Source organism: Thalassophryne amazonica, chromosome 2 (genome assembly GCF_902500255.1).
Source record: "Thalassophryne amazonica chromosome 2, fThaAma1.1, whole genome shotgun sequence".
Lineage (NCBI taxonomy): Eukaryota > Metazoa > Chordata > Actinopteri > Batrachoidiformes > Batrachoididae > Thalassophryne > Thalassophryne amazonica.
In genome coordinates, this window is record NC_047104.1 from 130,273,943 (window position 1) to 130,293,661 (window position 19,719).

Sequence of the window (19,719 nt, forward strand, 5' to 3'; positions counted from 1 at the left end):
TGGACTGAGTACCTTGATGATCTTAAACGGACCGATATACCGGTCCTGCAGTTTAGGGGAGTCCACTTGAAGGGGAATGTCCTTAGTAGACAACCACACTGCCTGCCCTGGCCGGTACGTAGGGGCCGGGGTCCGCCGACGGTCTGCATGGGCCTTCGTCCTCATCCGGGCCCTCAGCAAGGCAGAACGGGCGGCACGCCACACCCGACGGCACTTCCGTAGGTGGGCCTGGACCGAGGGCACACCGACCTCTCCCTCAACCACCGGAAACAAAGGAGGTTGGTACCCCAGACACACCTCGAAAGGGGAGAGGCCGGTGGCTGATGACACCTGGCTGTTATGGGCATACTCGATCCAGGCCAGATGGGTACTCCAGGCCGCCGAGTGCGCGGCTGTCACGCAACGCAGGGCCTGCTCCACCTCCTGATTGGCCCATTCTGCTTGCCCGTTGGTCTGGGGATGATACCCGGATGAGAGACTCACTGTGGCCCCCAGTTTCCGGCAGAAGCTCCTCCAGACATGCGAGGAGAACTGGGGACCGCGATCGGAGACGATGTCTGTTGGGATCCCATGCAGCCAGACGACGTGGTGGACCAGGAGGTCCGCTGTCTCCTGGGCCGTCGGGAGCTTCGGGAGGGCCACGAAGTGGGCCGCCTTGGAGAATCGGTCCACTATCGTGAGGATGGTGGTGTTGCCCTGGGACAGCGGGAGGCCCGTGACAAAATCCAGGCCGATGTGGGACCAGGGGCGATGGGGCACGGCAGCGGCTGGAGCAGTCCTGAAGCCCTGCGATGATCAGCCTTGCCCCTGGCGCAGGTGGTGCAGGCCTGGATATAATCCCGGACGTCGGCCTCTAGGGACGCCCACCAGAAGCACTGCCGGACAACTGCCACGGTTCTTCGCACCCCTGGATGACAGGAGAGCTTAGAGCCGTGACAGAAGTCCAGGACTGCAGCCCTAGCTTCTGGTGGGACGTAGAGTCTGTTCTTCGGCCCAGTTCCGGGGTCCGGGCTTCGTGCCAGGGCCTCCCGGACGGTTCTCTCTACGTCCCAGGTAAGGGTGGCCACGATAGTGGACTCCGGGATGATGGGTTCCGGTGGATCCGACAACTCCGCTTTGACTTCTTCTTCATGTACCCGGGACAAGGCATCCGATCTCTGGTTTTTGGTCCCGGGACGGTAGGTGATCCGGAAGTCAAAACGGCCGAAGAACAGTGACCAGCGGGCTTGCCTGGGGTTCAGCCGCTTGGCGGTCCTGATATACTCCAGGTTCCGGTGGTCAGTGAAAACCGTGAATGGCACGGACGTTCCCTCCAACAGATGTCTCCATTCTTCAAGTGCCTCTTTCACCGCAAGGAGTTCTCGATTGCCGACGTCATAGTTCCGTTCGGCCGGGGTCAACCTGTGGGAAAAATAGGCACACGGGTGAATGACCTTATCGGTCTTCCCGCTCTGGGAAAGCACAGCTCCTATTCCTGAGTCCGAGGCGTCCACTTCAACCACTAACTGGCGACTAGGATCGGGCTGCACCAGAACGGGTGCAGACGAGAAGCGCCGTTTCAACTCCTTGAACGTGGCATCGCAACGATCCGACCAGGTGAAGGGGACTTTTGGTGAGGTCAGGGCTGTCAGGGGGCTAACTACCTGACTGTAGCCCTTAATGAACCTCCTGTAAAAATTAGCAAAGCCGAGGAACTGTTGCAGCTTCCTACGGCTGGTGGGTTGGGGCCAGTCTCTCACCGCCGCGACCTTGGCCGGATCAGGAGCGACGGAGTTAGGGGAGATGATAAACCCCAGGAAGGACAAAGAAGTGCGGTGAAACTCGCACTTCTCGCCCTTCACAAACAGCTGGTTCTCTAATAACCGCTGCAGGACCTGACGTACATGCCGGACATGGGTCTCAGGATCCGGAGAAAAGATGAGTATGTCATCCAGATATACGAAGACGAATCGGTGCAGGAAATCCCGCAAGACATCATTAACCAATGCTTGGAATGTCGCGGGGGCGTTTATAAGACCGAACGGCATGACCAGGTACTCAAAGTGACCTAACGGGGTGTTAAATGCCGTCTTCCACTCGTCTCCCTTCCGGATCCGAACCAGTTGATACGCATTCCTGAGATCGAGCTTGGTGAACATTTGGGCTCCATGCAGGGGCGTGAACACTGAATCCAACAAGGGCAATGGGTATCGGTTACGAACCGTGATTTCGTTCAGCCCCCTGTAATCAATGCATGGACGTAGTCCGCCATCCTTTTTCCCCACAAAAAAGAAACCTGCACCCATCGGGGAAGTGGAATTCTGGATCAACCCGGCAGCTAAAGAGTCCCGGATGTAGGTCTCCATTGATTCGCGCTCAGGTCGTGAGAGGTTGTACAGCCTGCTGGACGGGAACTCAACGCCTGGAACCAAATCAATGGCACAATCGTACGGACGGTGGGGGGGAAGGGTGAGTGCCAGATCCTTACTGAACACATCCACAAGGTCATGGTACTCCACCGGCACCGTCCCTAGATTGGGCGGGACTCTGACCTCCTCCTTAGCCTGGGAACCGGGAGGAACCGAGGAACCTAAGCATACCCGATGGCAGGTCTCGCTCCACTGCACCACTACCCCGGACGGCCAATCGATCCGGGGATTGTGTTTTAACATCCAGGGGAACCCTAAAATCACACGGGAGGTAGCAGGAGTCACAAAAAACTCGATCTCCTCCCAGTGATTTCCTGACACCACCAGAGTTACTGGTGGTGTCTTATGTGTGATTGGAGGGAGTAGGGAGCCATCTAGTGCCCGCACCTGCACAGGCGAGGTAAGCACCACCAGAGGGAGCCCTATCTCCCTGGCCCATCTGCTGTCTAACAGATTCCCTTCAGAGCCCGTGTCCACCAGTGCTGGGGCCTTCAGGGTTAAATCCTCATAAAGGATTGTAACTGGGAGTTGTGTGGCAATGTGGGTGTGTCCCACGTGAATGTCTTTGCCCACCCCTAGCCCAGTTTCTAGGGGCGGGCGTTGGTGTTTAACCGCTCGGGGCAGTCTCTTACCTGATGCTCTATCGAGCCACAAACAAAACACGCTCCGCGGGCCAGCCTCCTCTGTCTATCTGGTGCCCTAAATGTGGCCCTGCTCGTGTCCATAGCTTCGTCAGCAGGGGGAGCTGTAACCACACGGAGCGTAGGGGCCGTGGAGTGTGGGGAGGGCGGAACGCGGTCGGAACCGGAAGGGAGAGGGACGGCGCGTGCCCGGCCACGCCCTTCGTCTCGTTCCCGACGGCGTTCTTCTAACCGATTGTCTAATCGTATAACGAGATCAATAAGCCCATCTAAATCCCGCGGTTCGTCCTTAGCCACCAGGTGCTCCTTTAGGACCAACGACAGTCCATTTACAAAGGCGGCGCGGAGGGCAGTGCTATTCCAGCCGGACCTCGCAGCCGCGATGCGGAAGTCAACTGCATAGGCAGCTGTGAGGATCCGCTGCAACTCACCGATCATTCCTCCTGCGGACACCTGTGCGCCCTGTTCTTCCATTGGCCATTCAACAGCCGGTTGACGGCCCTCGGGATCCATGACGGTGGCCGAGATATCCTGTTGGGAAAGTGTAGGTACACGGACCCACAACAGGGGGCGCAAATGAACGGACAATGGAGTAGGTCAAATAACAACACTTTACTGTTGTGAATGTGCACAACAAATACAACAGATTACAACAATAGACAAAAGTCAATTCACAAAGGTGTCGTGTGGGCAGGCTCGAAGATAGGAGACGCCTGTCCAAAGCAGAACCGGAACCACACGATTTCCTCCGCCACCAGACCCCGGGAATACTGGAGCCGCCAAGTCCCGAACTCCCAGGTGGCCACTGCCTCCGCGTGTCGGACCTGGTACTGCTGGCGAGGAACAAAAAGCAATTAAATGAGGGCGCGTTTGCACCCAGGAATCCGTACGGCAGGAAAGCTACCTCCACCTCTCGTTGGAAAAGTAGTCCACAATACAACGCACAAAGTCACAAAAGAATACTGTCAAACAGTCAGCTGAGGTACGTTACCTTCCAGGTAGAACGATATCTCGGCAAAGAGGTGGAGATGACGTCTTGCTGATATACCGATGCTGATCAGATGAGTGGTGACAGCTGTCATAGGTGATGAGTGTCAGCTGTCACCCCGGCTGCTCCTGTGAGGCGGCAGCGCCCTCTGGTGCCTGGAGCCCGCACTCCAGGCAGGGTGCCCTCTGGTGGTGGTGGGCCAACAGTACCTCCTCTTCAGCGGCCCACACAACAACCAGAACTGGTTTGATGAGAAAGACCAGGTTCTGTAACAACTGATTGCCCAAAAACAAAAGGTTTTCTTTGACCCCAAGAAAGCTCTCACCTCACGAAAAAAAGTCTTGACTCTAGAAAACCAAAGCGACTGTGCAAAGTGAAACTCCCAAACTGAAAAAAAATCAGTGGTGGATCAACAAGGCTGCTGAAATCCAAGCCCTCAACAACAGAAATGACAGCAGAGACTTCTTCGATGCCACCAAATCCATTTACAGCCTCTCCACCCAAGGACAAGCACTTCTTCGAAGCAAGGGTGGCCTGATCTTGCTGAAGACCAAAAATGATATCAGTGCTCGATGGAAAGAACACTTTGAAGACCTCTTGAACACTAACCCAGTTGTTGAGGATGAGGAAGTGCTCAACCATCTACCAGAAAGACTAAGAAAGGCATAAAAAAACATTCCAGTTGAGGTCTTTAAAGAAGGAGGTCCATTTCTCCAACATCAATTGCACATTAACATCTGGACTCAAGAAGAAATACCTGCAAACCTGAAAGACTCAATGATTACCACAATCTACAAGCATAAAGAAGACAAGTCTGACTGCAAAAACCAATGTGGAATCTCATTGCTGTCTAGAGTAGGAAAGGTTCCCACAAAGATTGCAAACAATTGTTTGGGACCACAAGCAGAACCATCCTTCTTGAAACCCAGAATGGCTTCTGACCATAAAGAAGGACATGAGACATGATCTTCACTGTTTGCCAGTTGCAAGGAAAGTGTGCAGAACACCACCACCCCTTGTACCTTGCCTTCATTGATTTGATAAAGGCATTCAACAGCATGTCACACCCATTTGTGTGGAAGATTCTGAGCAAAATAGGCTGTCCGGAGAAATTCATCAAGAACTGAAGACTTCTCCATGATGACATATCTGCCAAAGTTCTGGAAAATGACACAAAAACCAAACCATTCAATGCTCAATTAGGAATAAAGTAGGGCTGCATCATCACCCCTATACTTCTCATTGCCACAATCCTCTACCTAATCAAGGACAAGGTACCACCATTAATTGTCATCACGTACAGAATGGATGCAAAGCTCTTCAACTTGAGCCAACTGAGAGACAATAAGAAAATCACCATCACTTCGCTCTTGGACTTCCAATTATGCTGACGATCGCGGTGTGTCATCCTTTTGCGGAAAAAGGTCTTCTGAAAATCCTTCAAACTTTCACCAAAGTCTACACCAGGCTTTATCTTCAATTCAACCTGAAGAAGACAAAGATCCTTTATCAATCTCCACCCAACATGGTCATTCCAAAGCTTCCTACTGCAAGACTGCACAGAAACCTCCTAGAGAATGTGACCTACTTTCCATACCTGGACAGTGAGTGCAGGAACAGCCTTTGGCTGGATTTGCACCCATCTTTTCAACAACAGAGCCATTTGATATGAGTCGAAAATCCTCGTCTACAAAACCGCTGTCTTGCCAACCCTGCTGTATTGATCTGAGACCTGGAGCATGTGCTGCCATCACCTGAAGTCCCTTGAGCGATTCCATTAATGCTACCTAAGGAGTATCCTCCATTTCAGGTGGGAAGACCAACATCAGCATCCTGGCTGAAGCCAAGCTCCAGAGCATAGAGTGTGTCATCATCTAGAAACATTTTGTTGGGTGGGTCACGTCGTGAGTATGGATGATGGCTGATCATCTACTTCCAGCTGAGCCTTCCTGGAGTCGACCAAGAGGCCGGCTTCCTTACCGGTTTTTATAATTACAGCCTACAGCTCCAAAAAAGAAAAAAAAAGAAAGAAAAAAATTGTATCTCAAAACGGATAGCATGATGGCTTAGTGGTCAGCACTGTTACCTCAGAGTGAGAAGGTCCTGAGATCACTCCTTACTTGGACCTTTCTGTTTGGACATTGCATGTTCCTCATCATGTTTGTGTGGGTTCCCATCGGGTGCACCGGCTTCCTCCCACTTCCAAAGACATGCAGGTTAGATGAAGTAGAAACTTTAAATTGCCTGTAGGTGTGAGTGAGTGAGTGTGTCAGTCTTTCTATATGCTGTTCAAAACTAAAAGCAATCCCTGCAGTATAGTACTGTTGCACAGATCAGATCTCATGATTCCACCTCCACTTTATTGTCAAAGCATTCTAAGTGTCTGTTTATGTGCGGTCTCCAGACTGTACCGACAGCTCTGGAGTTCCCCGCTCACATGGAGAAGTGTGGAAGGCCTCTAAGGACAGTTGCTGCATGTACCGCTGTGACAATGACACCATCGTCTCTGTGGAGTACAACTGCTCCAGCATTGTGCCACCAGTGTGCCGTCGATCAGGCGAGGTTATCATCAGCCTGTCCATTGACACCAGCTGCTGCCCACAGAAACTCTGCGGTAAGACCACAAGTCCTGTTGAGCAGACTATCTGCGGTAATATTAACCTGTCAGCATCTGATGACTTTTACTTTCCACAAACATTTCTGTGGTCACGTCCTGAAGCCTGTTGTTTATATCTGTCTTAAATCACGCTCCCATTATTTTTAGTTTGATAATGTTGACAGTGTAGTTGCTTTCTACACTGTTTGCAATGACAGACCTAAAAAGAAATTTTTAAAAATATATGTGATTGTTTGTGATTGACAGTGTGTAACCAGAGCCTGTGTGACTTCAGCCCTCCTGACTGTAAATATGGTGAGAAGCTGGTGTCGTACTACAGACAGGACTCCTGTTGTCCAGATTATGTGTGCGGTGAGTTCAGTCATTGGAACTGTCCAAGAGATACACTGTTTAAAATGGTTATGCCTTTAAGATCCTACTTTACATACACTAATTTAGGACCCCATTCTATTTTATACAAGAACAAATTTCTTCCCCATTTGTGTCTATCATAAACTAGACTTAATGTCTGGATGTTATACATCACCAGACATCACCAGTGCCACAGTTCTGGTGGCTGATTCTTCAGCCAACCGTGAGCCACCAAATGGTGGGAAGATCTTAAAAAAAAAAAAAAAAGACCTGTGAAAGAGCTACAAGCAGGAAAGGCTCCAGCGATCTCTGGCATTGATGCTGTTCTCTTAGCATTTCAAACAATCTGTGTAAAACAGTTAGCACATTCAGAGACTCCAAAGCGGAATACCGTGCAGATGTAAAACTGGAACATTTGTTATTTTCAGCTGCTGTGGTAACACAGTTCAAAACACAGCAGAGGACAAGTCCATTCAACAGATGTCTTGGGATTGAAATAAACAGACGGGATAACTGTTGAGAGGTCAGGATAAACCAGGAGTTGACACACTGATGATGTTGTCACAGGTAAGACATGGAAGGGACAAGACAGTCGTGGTGAAAACTCATTATTTTTTGGTTTTACAATGTGTTGGGGTCACGAAATTAATAATTTATTTTAGGGTGGGCATTTAATCAACTTTATTTAAAAAATTAATGGTGGTGGCCAAGTGGTTAGTGTGTTTGGTTTCAATGCGGAAGGATCCTGGTACAAACCCCACCCCTATCACATTTCTCCATGTAATGTGGAGTTGTCAGGAAGGGCATCTGGCATAAAATTTGTGCCAAATCAACATGCAGATCCACCTTGGATCTGCTGTGGCGACCCCGAGTGCAAACAAGGGAGCAGCTGAAGGGACTTACCTAATAAAAAATCAATTTAATTTAGGATGATGGGTGTTTAACAAACATTCATTAAAAAATCTTCGGGGGGGGGGGGGGGGCTTTCCAATGTGTGGATACTGTATAACAATTGGTCAATAAAGAGTAATAGACAACAATGTACTCAACAAACAAAATTTTAATACTTTCATTTAGAGTATTTGTTATCTGACAATCTAGAATTTTCATATTACACTACTTTTTTGAGCTCAAGACTTTGGTGAACCCATTCATATAACCAAAACAGTTCATCCATATGAAGAAAGATGTATTTTCATTTAATATTTGAAGAATTTTCTAAAAACACATTTAATTGTTTTTATCTTTAAAGCCAAAGCATGTCTACCTGCAGTGTTCTAAACAAATATGTGATGTATTCTGAAAACTAAGATTATTGTGAGCATTCTGATATGCAACACATGGGCATTATGGTTTTTTTTAAAAAGTACTTTAAAAGGGGAATTACTGAAAGTATGATAAAATTGAGAAAATACCCTTGGACCCAAGAGGGCTACAAACACTGCAGAATGCCTCCTTAAGGCCCGTAAGTCAACACATCAAAGCTGAAACTGTCACTTTTAGATGTAACAGAGGTTTAATGCATGTTTCTATTCATATTTACTGTGTGTGCTTTACAGTGTGTGATCCTGACCTCTGTGAATCAGACATTCCCACCTGCAGAGAGGACCAAACTCTGATTGCCACCAGAGCTGATGGCAGCTGCTGTTTGGCCTACATCTGTAGTTAGTATAAACCCCAAATTCAAAATCAGTTACTCATTAAGACACGAACATACAGTTGTCAGTTTGATGAATGGAATATTTGTTTTGCTGCAGTGTGTTCATCCTGCTCCGAGGCACCTCCTCTTTGTCAAGATGGTGAGGTGTTGACAGTTGAAGGCAACACCACGGAGCGCTGCTGCCCCACCTTTCAGTGTGGTCAGAGCACACACACTCCCATACAGACACACACACTGACTGACTGAGTTGTGATTACGTCTGACACCATTATTTTCCAAAACTAAAGACAGGACTTTTGTCTTCACTGGAGGGAAAGGGGGGCTGTGTTGGGCTACATGAGCTTATTTTTGCAAGAAATTATGCTTAAAGCCAAATGTAATTTTTTACATTAATAAATTGATAATCCTACTCCAGTTTGAGTTAATCCATTCATGGGTGATTCTTAGACTACGGGCACTTATGTCCTTTGATCATATAGTATGAAAAACAGAAAAAAGGGGAAATTTCACACTTTTATAGTTATCTTTACAATGAAAGTGTGTTAAGAAATTTGTTCTAGTAATCTATGATGACTTTTTCACCTTTTTTCAGCATCATTATATGCAAATATTGCCGTTTTGTGCTTGTCCCACACCCAGACTTTTGATCTTCAAATATAAAAATGAATGGTAAAGAAACGTTTTTTCTAATGTTTTAAAATATCTCTGAATAAAATATCAGTAAAATAATCAAAACATAATTGGGGTATTCAATGTCATACAACTGTAGTGATTTTTTTTAAACAAAATGTAGTTGTCCCACAGTATTGCCGTAATTTCCACCACAACACTGTAATGTCCCTAAACAGTTTGTACACTCAACAAAAATATAAACGCAACACTTTTGGTTTTGCTCCCATTTTGTATGAGATGAACTCAAAGATCTAAAACTTTTTCCACATACACAATATCACCATTTCCCTCAAATATTGTTCACAAACCAGTCTAAATCTGTGATAGTGAGCACTTCTCCTTTGCTGTGATAATCCATCCCACCTCACAGGTGTGCCATATCAAGATGCTGATTAGACACCATGATTAGTGCACAGGTGTGCCTTAGACTGCCCACAATAAAAGGCCACTCTGAAAGGTGCAGTTTTATCACACAGCACAATGCCACAGATGTCACAAGATTTGAGGGAGCGTGCAATTGGCATGCTGACAGCAGGAATGTCAACCAGAGCTGTTGCTCGTGTATTGAATGTTCATGTCTCTACCATAAGCCGTCTCCAAAGTCGTTTCAGAGAATTTGGCAGTACATCCAACCAGCCTCACAACCGCAGACCACGTGTAACCACACCAGCCCAGGACCTCCACATCCAGCATGTTCACCTCCAAGATCGTCTGAGACCAGCCACTCGGACAGCTGCTGAAACAATCGGTTTGCATAACCAAAGAATTTCTGCACAAACTGTCAGAAACCGTCTCAGGGAAGCTCATCTGCATGCTCGTCGTCCTCATCGGGGTCTCGACCTGACTCCAGTTCATCGTCGTGACCGACTTGAGTGGGCAAATGCTCACATTCGCTGGTGTTTGGCACGTTGGAGAGGTGTTCTCTTCACGGATGATGCGAAGGAGATGTGTTGCACTGCATGAGGCAAATGGTGGTCCCACCAGATACTGACTGGTATCCCCCCCAGTAAAACAAAACTGCACCTTTCAGAGTGGCCTTTTATTGTGGACAGTCTAAGGCACACCTGTGCACTAATCATGGTGTCTAATCAGCATCTTGATATGGCACACCTGTGAGGTGGGATGGATTATCTCAGCAAAGGAGAAGTGCTCACTGTCACAGATTTAGACTGGTTTGTGAACAATATTTGAGGGAAATGGTGATATTGTGTATGTGGAAAAAGTTTTAGATCTTTGAGTTCATCTCATACAAAATGGGAGCAAAACCAAAAGTGTTGCGTTTATATTTTTGTTGAGTATATGAAAGATTGTTTGGGTAGTTTCTATGGGGATAAACAGTGACATCAGAGCACATGTATATAGCGCCAAATCACAACAAACAATTGCCCCAAGGCGCTTTATATTGTAAGGCAATGGTGTGGTGGAAATTACATTTACAAGGCCAATAGTGCCCGTAGTTAAAGAATCACCCTCATAAATTCTTCTCCTTATAAAGTAGGTTGATTTATTAAAAAAAAAAACAGTATTGATAAAAAAAAAAAAAAAAGGTTGTATCTTGGATTGTATCTAACCTCAAACAGAAGTCATTACATTTCAGTGTTGTTCTGGAAAAGTTAAGTAATTTCAGAAGACTTGTAAAGGTTTTTTTTTGTTGTTGTTTTTTAGCCTTGGTGAAATTATGTACCCTAATGAGTGGCCTTCTCGAGGTTTTGATGAATTCTTCTGAAAGTACACAATAAACATCTGATTTGAGACACCATGACTGAAGGCCAAAGTGTGTGTGTGTTTGTTTGGGTGTGTGTGTGTGTAGTGTGTGAGCGATACAGATGTCCCCAGCTCACGTGTCCTATTGGAATGTCAGCGGTGTCCATGTCTACTGTGGGCCCATGCTGTCCCAACACTACCTGTGGTACGATTCACCAAACCTCCAATAACCGAAATCAGTGTATTCACATCATTCTGCACAAACCTTTTTTTGTTTTACAGCTTTTTTTTTCTTAATTTGATGCAATTTCAAAATCAAGACATGTAAAACCCCAAGGATTTAAAACTTTTGGGCATCACTGTATCTAACTACTTATTTAAGGTCAGGTATTATTTTCTATTTTTTATATAAATTTATTCATATATGGTTTGTTGCATTTATGATAGACCTTGGCACAGATAAATTCAGCAGAGAATGGCTGAGATAAAAAAAAAGAAGTTTTTTTTTGTTTTTGTTTTTTTAAAAAGCAAAGCTTTTTTCAAGGTTTGGATAAACACCTAGTCTGAGAGCATCCTTCCAGTACATCGTGATTTCTTTGGGATTGTCCTCGTACATTATTTTCATCTGGTCTTACCATGTCATCAGATAACTGTCATGAAACAGTTGAAATACTGAGTTAATGATTACTCATGTTATCTGTTTTCAGAGTGTGCCTGTGAGAAGATCATCTCCCCAAAATGTGGCCTGGTAGGCTCTGAATTTTACATTCATTTTCTCTGTACATTTTGTGTACAGTTAAAGCCCGGGTCTGTCAGCCAAACTGAATTGTTGGTGTAAGTAAATGATATGAGATCACAGTGCCAACTTCCACATTTAATTGCAGAGTTGGAAAATCCAGGATTCAGAAAGTAAAAGTCCTTGTTTTATGAATTCATTTTCTGCTACTTGTCCAAATTGGAGTGGCAGTAGCCCAAGCAGCTTATCCCACACATCCCTATTCTTGACTAAATCCCGTAACTCTTCCTGGGGGATCCCGAGATGGTCTCAAGCCAGATATAGCCAAATATAATCCCTCCAACATATCCTGGGTCTTCCCCCGGGGTCTTCTCCCAGTTGGACATACTCGGAAGACCTCCCAAGGGAGCTGACCAGGGTGCATCGACACCAGATTCCCAAACCACCTCAGCGGGCTCCTTTTGATGAGAAGAAACAGCGGCTCTACCCGGAGTTTCCCTGGATAGTCAAGCTTCTCAACCTGTCTGGGACTGTAAGCCCAGATATCCAACAGTGGAATCTCATTTCCACCATTTGTGTCCATGACCTTCTTAAATGGACTGTATTTATATGGCGCTTTTCCATCTGCATCAGACACTCAAAGCGCTAAGCTATTCTTTCTGTCTTTCCTTTACAAGTGGAGCTTTGTCTCATCTTTCCATAGGGTGCTGTTCTAGAATATCAGCTTTATTTATTTACTTATTTTGGCATTGGTCATCTCACTATTCTGTTTTAGAGGCCTGTGTATTATTTGATGAATGATATTTTTGATGTTGACACAGATGTATTTACCTCCTGCAATATGTGTTTGATCTGGCCAACTGATGAGAAGCAATTGAAGAACACTTTTTGTTGTCATCCACCACACTCTATACCCATCATCTTGAGCTTCTCAGTGCATTGTTGATGTTATAGTGTTTGTGTGCATGTGTGTGTGTGTTTGTTGTGGTTTATTAGGCTAATGACAGCTTACTTGGCAGACAGCAACAACTCTTTACACTGACACTCAACAGGAACACATTCCATACTTTGAGTCAGTGACTTGTAAAGAACATAATGGATTAATTAAGCAGAGCTGACTATAAAAAAGCTCAGTGCCTCGTGCCCAGATTTTTTTCTTTCTTTTTTTGTCCCATTGCAAAGAAAAGTGTTGGAACATGTTTGATGCACTTAAATCAAAGCTGACAATCTGTACTTTGAGATTATATTCATTATTTACTAAGTCCTTTATATTGTTGTTGACCACAAAAATATCAATAATGGTTAATGTGTAAATATTTCTGTACCAGGCTTAATGTGACATTATTTGTCTTTATGTCCTGCAGGGAGAATATGCTCAGCTGGATCAGGCTTTCCTGTCTGACCCACAGAACAAGTGTCTCTGCAAAAGATACAAGTGTGGTAAGCACTGCTAGAAAGGGTTGCTGGTTCAAACCTAGGTGGCTAAATTCAGATGAGGGAATGCAAAAGGCAGACATGCTCCACATCCTGCACCTTCACATAATGATGACCAAATCTTAATTTATATTATTAATATTTTTAAAGTCTATCACGATTTAAGAGAACAATATTATAAAAAAAAAAAAAAACAGGATACACACATATAAAGTACAGGGAGAGTGACAAGAAGTAAGAGTCACATAAAAATGCTGAGCTAAAAATTATGCACATTTAAAGCAGTAGTAAAATCCATATACACATACTGTGCATAGGCTGCATTGCCCATAATTCCAGAGATAAAGAATGGCTGAATCTGTGTTTGATTGTTGTAAATCTGGTGCATCTGGTAATTTTAGTTCAGTAAAGATAAACAGATGGAAGTCTGTGACCATTTGGAATGTGTTCTTCTCTTTATGTGTAGTGCGTGAGGCAGTGTGTGTGTATGGTGACCGAGGAGTCTTGCGGCCGGGTCAGACTCTGGTGGAACGCAGTGATGATGGTTTGTGTTACAGCAGACAGTGCAGCCGAAGCCTCGACCCAGCGAGCGGGTTCCACCTACTCCGCACCATCAGCAGCAACTGCTCCACCCACTGCCTTCCAGTAAGACCAGAACACACGTCAGCACTCCAGACAAGGACAAAGTCTGTTATTAGGACTATGGGCAATCAAAATCTTCTTAATGTTTCTATGTTAAGTGATCTCTTCTTTTTCTTTCTTTGGTTTGTATGTTTTAACTTGGTGGACTTGGTGAAAATGCAGCTGGAGACATGTTTCTTTTTTTATTTTTATTTTTTAATTTCCATTTGTGGAGCACTCAGTTGCTTCTGTTTCATTTTAACTCGTTTACTGATTTTTATTGATATTTCCTTTCTTTTTATTCATTTTTGTTTTGTTCTGAAGGTAGCAACTTGTGATTTTAATCTTGAAAGGTGCTATATAAATTATTAATATTATTCCAATCAACAGGTCATGCTATAATTCAGAGGTTTCCAATGCATTGTTAAAATATCACTCACTATGAGGCAGTATGTCAGTTTTCTTTTTGTTAGGACTGGTCATATGAGAAAATGTGATTTTGATCTGATCTTCATCACTGTGACTACTTCCTGTTAGTAACATGTTCTGTTTTCTGTTGAATGCTAAATAATCTTGTATAATCTGATTTTAATCATGATAATTAAATAATCTGATTTTAAGGAGTCATAGGGTACACTGATTTAAATTGCTTTTACAGTGCTGCAAATGTATCTTCAACTGCTTGAAATCAGGGTCTTATTTTCATCTTTATGTAAAATTTGATTTTCAACTTAAACAACAATATTGAGAGGTGTAAAAAGATTGACAGATGGAAGGTTTTGTTTGTCTAAACTTATTTTGACATACATTTCATGCTTTTAAAGCATGAATGTTCATACTGTCAGATAATTAATAGTGTAATCAAACTGATATCAGGTACTGTATCTACTGACGCTGTGTTGGACAGATTCACACTGACAAAAATGCATACACATGCATCATATGTTTTCCTGCTTTTTCACACTTTTCTCACCCATGTTCTTCACAGCATCTCTTTTAATAATTATAACCCTGTATTTTCTGAGTTAGAATTTTTCTTAATTTGTATAATGAACCTAAATTTGAATATGTATGTATATTCAGAATCAGATCTACATTCCTCCAAAGGACCAGTCGACGTGCTGCGGTGTTTGTAAGAATATTTCCTGTCTCTACCAGCATGAGAATGGGTCAACAGTTCTCTATAAGGTAAGATGCTGCAGGAAGTTATCTTGCAGCGGTCTGCTTTTTTGTCAGAATGTCATATTATCTTAACCTCATGAATCTCCTCAATACATTATTTATATGAACGTCATTTAACTCACAAAAGCACACAAGATACTTCATTGACATTTCCCAGCTTTCTTACAAATATTTGGGACTCCAGTAATAGATAAATGGACTGCATTTATATAGCACTTTTCCATCTACATTAGATGCTCAAAGTATCAAATCAAATCAAATCAATTTCATTTATATAGCGCCAAATCACAACAAACAGTTGCCCCAAGGCGCTACATATTGCAAGGCAAAGCCATACAATAATTACAGAAAAACCCCAACTGTCAAAACGATCCCCTGTGAGCAAGCACCTGGCGACAGTGGGAAGGAAAAACTCCCTTTTAACAGGAAGAAACCTCCAGCAGAACCAGGCTCAGGGAGGGGCAGTCTTCTGCTGGGACTGGTTGGGGCTGAGGGAGAGAACCAGGAAAAAGACATGCTGTGGAGGGGAGCAGAGATCAATCACTAATGATTAAATGCAGAGTGGTGCATACAGAGCAAAAAGAGAAAGAAACACTCAGTGCATCATGGGAACCCCCCCAGCAGTCTAAGTCTATAGCAGCATAACTAAGGGATGGTTCAGGGTCACCTGATCCAGCCCTAACTATAAACTTTAGCAAAAAGGAAAGTTTTAAGCCTAATCTTAAAAGTAGAGAGGGTGTCTGTCTCCCTGATCCGAATTGGGAGCTGGTTTCAGAGGAGAGGAGCCTGAAAGCTGAAGGCTCTGCCTCCCATTCTACTCTTACAAACCCTGGGAACTACAAGTAAGCCTGCAGTCTGAGAGTGAAGCGCTCTATTGGGGTGATATGGTACTATGAGGTCCCTAAGATAAGATGGGACCTGATTATTCAAAACCTTATAAGTAAGAAGAAGAATTTTAAATTCTATTCTAGAATTAACAGGAAGCCAATGAAGAGAGGCCAATATGGGTGAGATATGCTCTCTCTTTCTAGTCCCTGTCAGTACTCTAGCTGCAGCATTTTGAATTAACTGAAGGCTTTTCAGGGAACTTTTAGGACAACCTGATAATAATGAATTACAATAGTCCAGCCTAGAGGAAATAAATGCATGAATTAGTTTTTCAGCATCACTCTGAGACAAGACCTTTCTAATTTTAGAGATATTGTGCAAATGCAAAAAAAGCAGTCCTACATATTTGTTTAATATACGCATTGAATGACATATCCTGATCAAAAATGACTCCAAGATTTCTCACAATATTACTAGAGGTCAGGGTAATGCCATCCAGAGTAAGGATCTGGTTAGACACCATGTTTCTAAGATTTGTGGGGCCAAGTACAATAACTTCAGTTTTATAAGTTCAAAAGCAGGAAATTAGAGGTCATCCATGTCTTTATGTCTGTAAGACAATCCTGCAGTTTAGCTAATTGGTGTGTGTCCTCTGGCTTCATGGATAGATAAAGCTGAGTATCATCTGCGTAACAATGAAAATTTAAGCAATGCTGTCTAATAATACTGCCTAAGGGAAGCATGTATAAAGTGAATAAAATTGGTCCTAGCACAGAATCTTGTGGAACTCCATAATTAACCTTAGTCTGTGAAGAAGATTCCCCATTTACATGAACAAATTTTAATCTATGAGATAAATATGATTCAAACCACCGCAGCGCAGTGCCTTTAATACCTATGGCATGCTCTAATCTCTGTAATAAAATTGTATGGTCAACAGTATCAAAAGCAGCACTGAGGTCTAACAGAACAAGCACAGAGATGAGTCCACTGTCTGAGGCCATAAGATAATTTGTAACCTTCACTAATGCTGTTTCTGTACTATGATGAATTCTAAACCCTGGCTGAAACTCTTCAAATAGACCATTCCTCTGCAGATGACCAGTTAGCTGTTTTACAACTACCCTTTCAAGAATTTTTGAGAGAAAAGGAAGGTTGGAGATTGGCCTATAATTAGCTAAGATAGCTGGGTCAAGTGATGGCTTTTTAAGTAATGGTTTAATTACTCCCACCTTAAAAGCCTGTCGTACATAGCCAACTAATAAAGACAGATTGATCATATTTAAGATTGAAGCATTAATTAATGGTAGGGCTTCCTTGAGCAGCCTGGTAGGAATGGGGTCTAATAGACATGTTGATGGTTTGGAGGAAGTAACTAATGAAAATAACTCAGACAGAACAATCGAAGAGCAAGAGTCTAACCAAATACCGGCATCACTGAAAGCAGCCAAAGAGAACGATATGTCTTTGGGATGTTTTTTTCTCTAATAGTTAAAATTTTATTAGCAAAGAAAGTCAGAAAGTCAATCAATCAATCAATCAATCAACTTGTTTCTTATATAGCGCCAAATCACAACAAACAGTTGCCCCAAGGCGCTCTTGTTATTATTATTGTTATTTGTATACATTTCTTTACATTATTTGTAAAGAAAGTACTTTACAAATAATGCTTCACATTTACCCTGATGTGAGGGTGCTGCCATACAAGGCACTCACTACACACCGGGAGCAACTTGAGAATTAAGGACCTTGCCCAAGGGCCCTTAGTGATTTTCTGGTCAAGCTGGGATTTGAACCGAGGATCCTCTGGTCTCAAGCCCAGTGGTTTAACCATTAGACCATCACCTCCCCACAGATGAAATTTCTTTCCAACAACGTGGACTTCAAAGTATCATTTTGAAAACACTGAAGATTACATTATGTATGCAGATTTTTAAAATTCATTTATTTTGTTTTTTTTCCTGATAAAGTTCACAGTGGTTTTATCAGACATTCTGTTAATACCTTTGAAAAGCAACAATTGTCATATATAATATGTATCATGTGAGTGCTGTTCAAATGTCATGTGGCCCTCTCACTTATGTCTAACATCACTCGTGGCTGAAATGATGACATGCTTGTGTGCAAAGTGCTCAGGATGACAGTGGGCTGGTATTATCCTACTATTATGTGAAAAGAGGCTGTGGAAATCCCCTGTAAATAATAATAAAATAAAGTTAATAAAACAATACAGGTGAAACCAATACAGCATGAAGAAAACTGTGAACATTGCACTCACCCACTTGTAGAATTACTTCCTGAAGGATGAAATATGTAATATCAGGGGCCCACATCATCGAAGAGGTCCTGGATGCCACCATCACACACAGATCATGCACGATCACCAGCCGTCGGATGAAATATGCAATGTCCAGAGGAAAGAGCTTCTGGCTGCCTCTGTCATACACGGATCACGCACAATGGCCAGCCGTAAGATGAAATATGCGATGTTCATGCTATCAAAGAGGTCTTGGATAAAACCGTGACACATGGATCTGTGTGTGACATCTTCCTGTGGACAGACGTCTTCCTCAGTTCTCAGGAATGATCCTGCTGTGGTCCTTTATATAAAAATGAAAGATAAACCCAGCTGGTGTGGACTGGTGTGTCAAGCGCCATGACCATGCATACACCTGGATCTCTGCCATTAGTGTGAGACTTAATCCCCTTGTGGTCCTGATTTAGAAAAGAGAGATCATTTTAGCTGTTGCAGACAGGTGAGTCCAGCCTGCTGACCATGCATGATTGTGTGTTGGAAATTGAGCCATGGCTGCTGGACTTCTTCAGCTGCTTCCAGAAGAGCTTTCTGATCATCTCTGCTATTTTGGCGTGCTCCCAGGACAGCTCATGTGTGTTTCCCATGGGGAATGTGAGATCCTCATTTTTGTCTCCAATCACTCATAATGTAGTTTCATCTGATATCAGCCCCTCACAAAGTTCTCTCACGATTCTTGCAGGTTATGAGTTGTGGGGACAACATTCAAAGGGTTTCCTGATGCTCTTGATGGCTCTGTGAGTGTGTGGCACTGTGTGGGGAGGGCCTCTGTCACCTTGCCAACTTTGAACTATTTAAAACTCAGGCAAAATGCTAGTGATGGCATGCAAATCAAGTGAGGGGATGGAGACGCCATGCAAATGTTGTGTAAATCCACAGGATTTCCCTCACAAATGGCCATTTGCAAGCAGTCGCAGCACAGTGGGATAGTACCCTAAGTATTAAAAGTTGAAAATTTGCAACTTTTAATGGCAATTGCCACGTGGCTCCTGGGCTTACAGCCAGAGGTGGCAGAAGTTTTTGTCCAACCGCTCAGTGAAAACTGTGGAACATTCTGTTTTTGTCTGAAAAGTGTCTTCTGCTGAAGAGTGCCATATGCCTTTCATGGGATTATGGGTGGACAGTGAATCCATGAATGCAGTATGCTGCACACACATGTGCATGCCCACACACACACACACACACTGACTGCTGTACTGCGCTGCTTGCTTCTGTCAAGGAAACCGCTCTGCTCTCCAAAAAAAAAGTCTTCATTGTATTAATTTTAGCATTTACCTGTAATGTTTATAACCTGGCATCAATGTGACTGTGTATCCAAATCCACATGCAAACAGAAATTGTTGATTTCAAGGTGCAATAACAAAATAAAAACCAAAACAATCTTTACAATTCATGCCAAAGTCACTTATTACCCCATCTCCACTGTTGTGGATCACACTGATTAACTGATTCCATCTACTCAAAGTGATGTTAATCAGTGAAATCACCTGGTGGAGTGGGTGGTTGCAAAGAAAGCCTGCGCCCTCTCGACCCTTTCTGGAATGAGTTTGAGACCTCTGCCAT

The 19,719-nt window shown here is 43.8% G+C and overlaps 1 protein-coding gene across 1 annotated transcript in view; it reads left to right on the plus strand.

The window, feature by feature from the left end:
• otog (otogelin) overlaps positions 1–19,719 on the plus strand; it is a 336,135-nt gene that overhangs the window by 310,038 nt on the left and 6,378 nt on the right. The window contains exons 48-56 of the mRNA XM_034163547.1: positions 6,442–6,651; positions 6,901–7,005; positions 8,565–8,669; positions 8,763–8,864; positions 11,148–11,246; positions 11,749–11,789; positions 13,142–13,217; positions 13,678–13,856; positions 14,916–15,020. Of these exons, the coding sequence (XP_034019438.1) occupies positions 6,442–6,651; positions 6,901–7,005; positions 8,565–8,669; positions 8,763–8,864; positions 11,148–11,246; positions 11,749–11,789; positions 13,142–13,217; positions 13,678–13,856; positions 14,916–15,020 (1,022 nt within the window). The remainder of the gene's footprint in view (positions 1–6,441; positions 6,652–6,900; positions 7,006–8,564; positions 8,670–8,762; positions 8,865–11,147; positions 11,247–11,748; positions 11,790–13,141; positions 13,218–13,677; positions 13,857–14,915; positions 15,021–19,719) is intronic.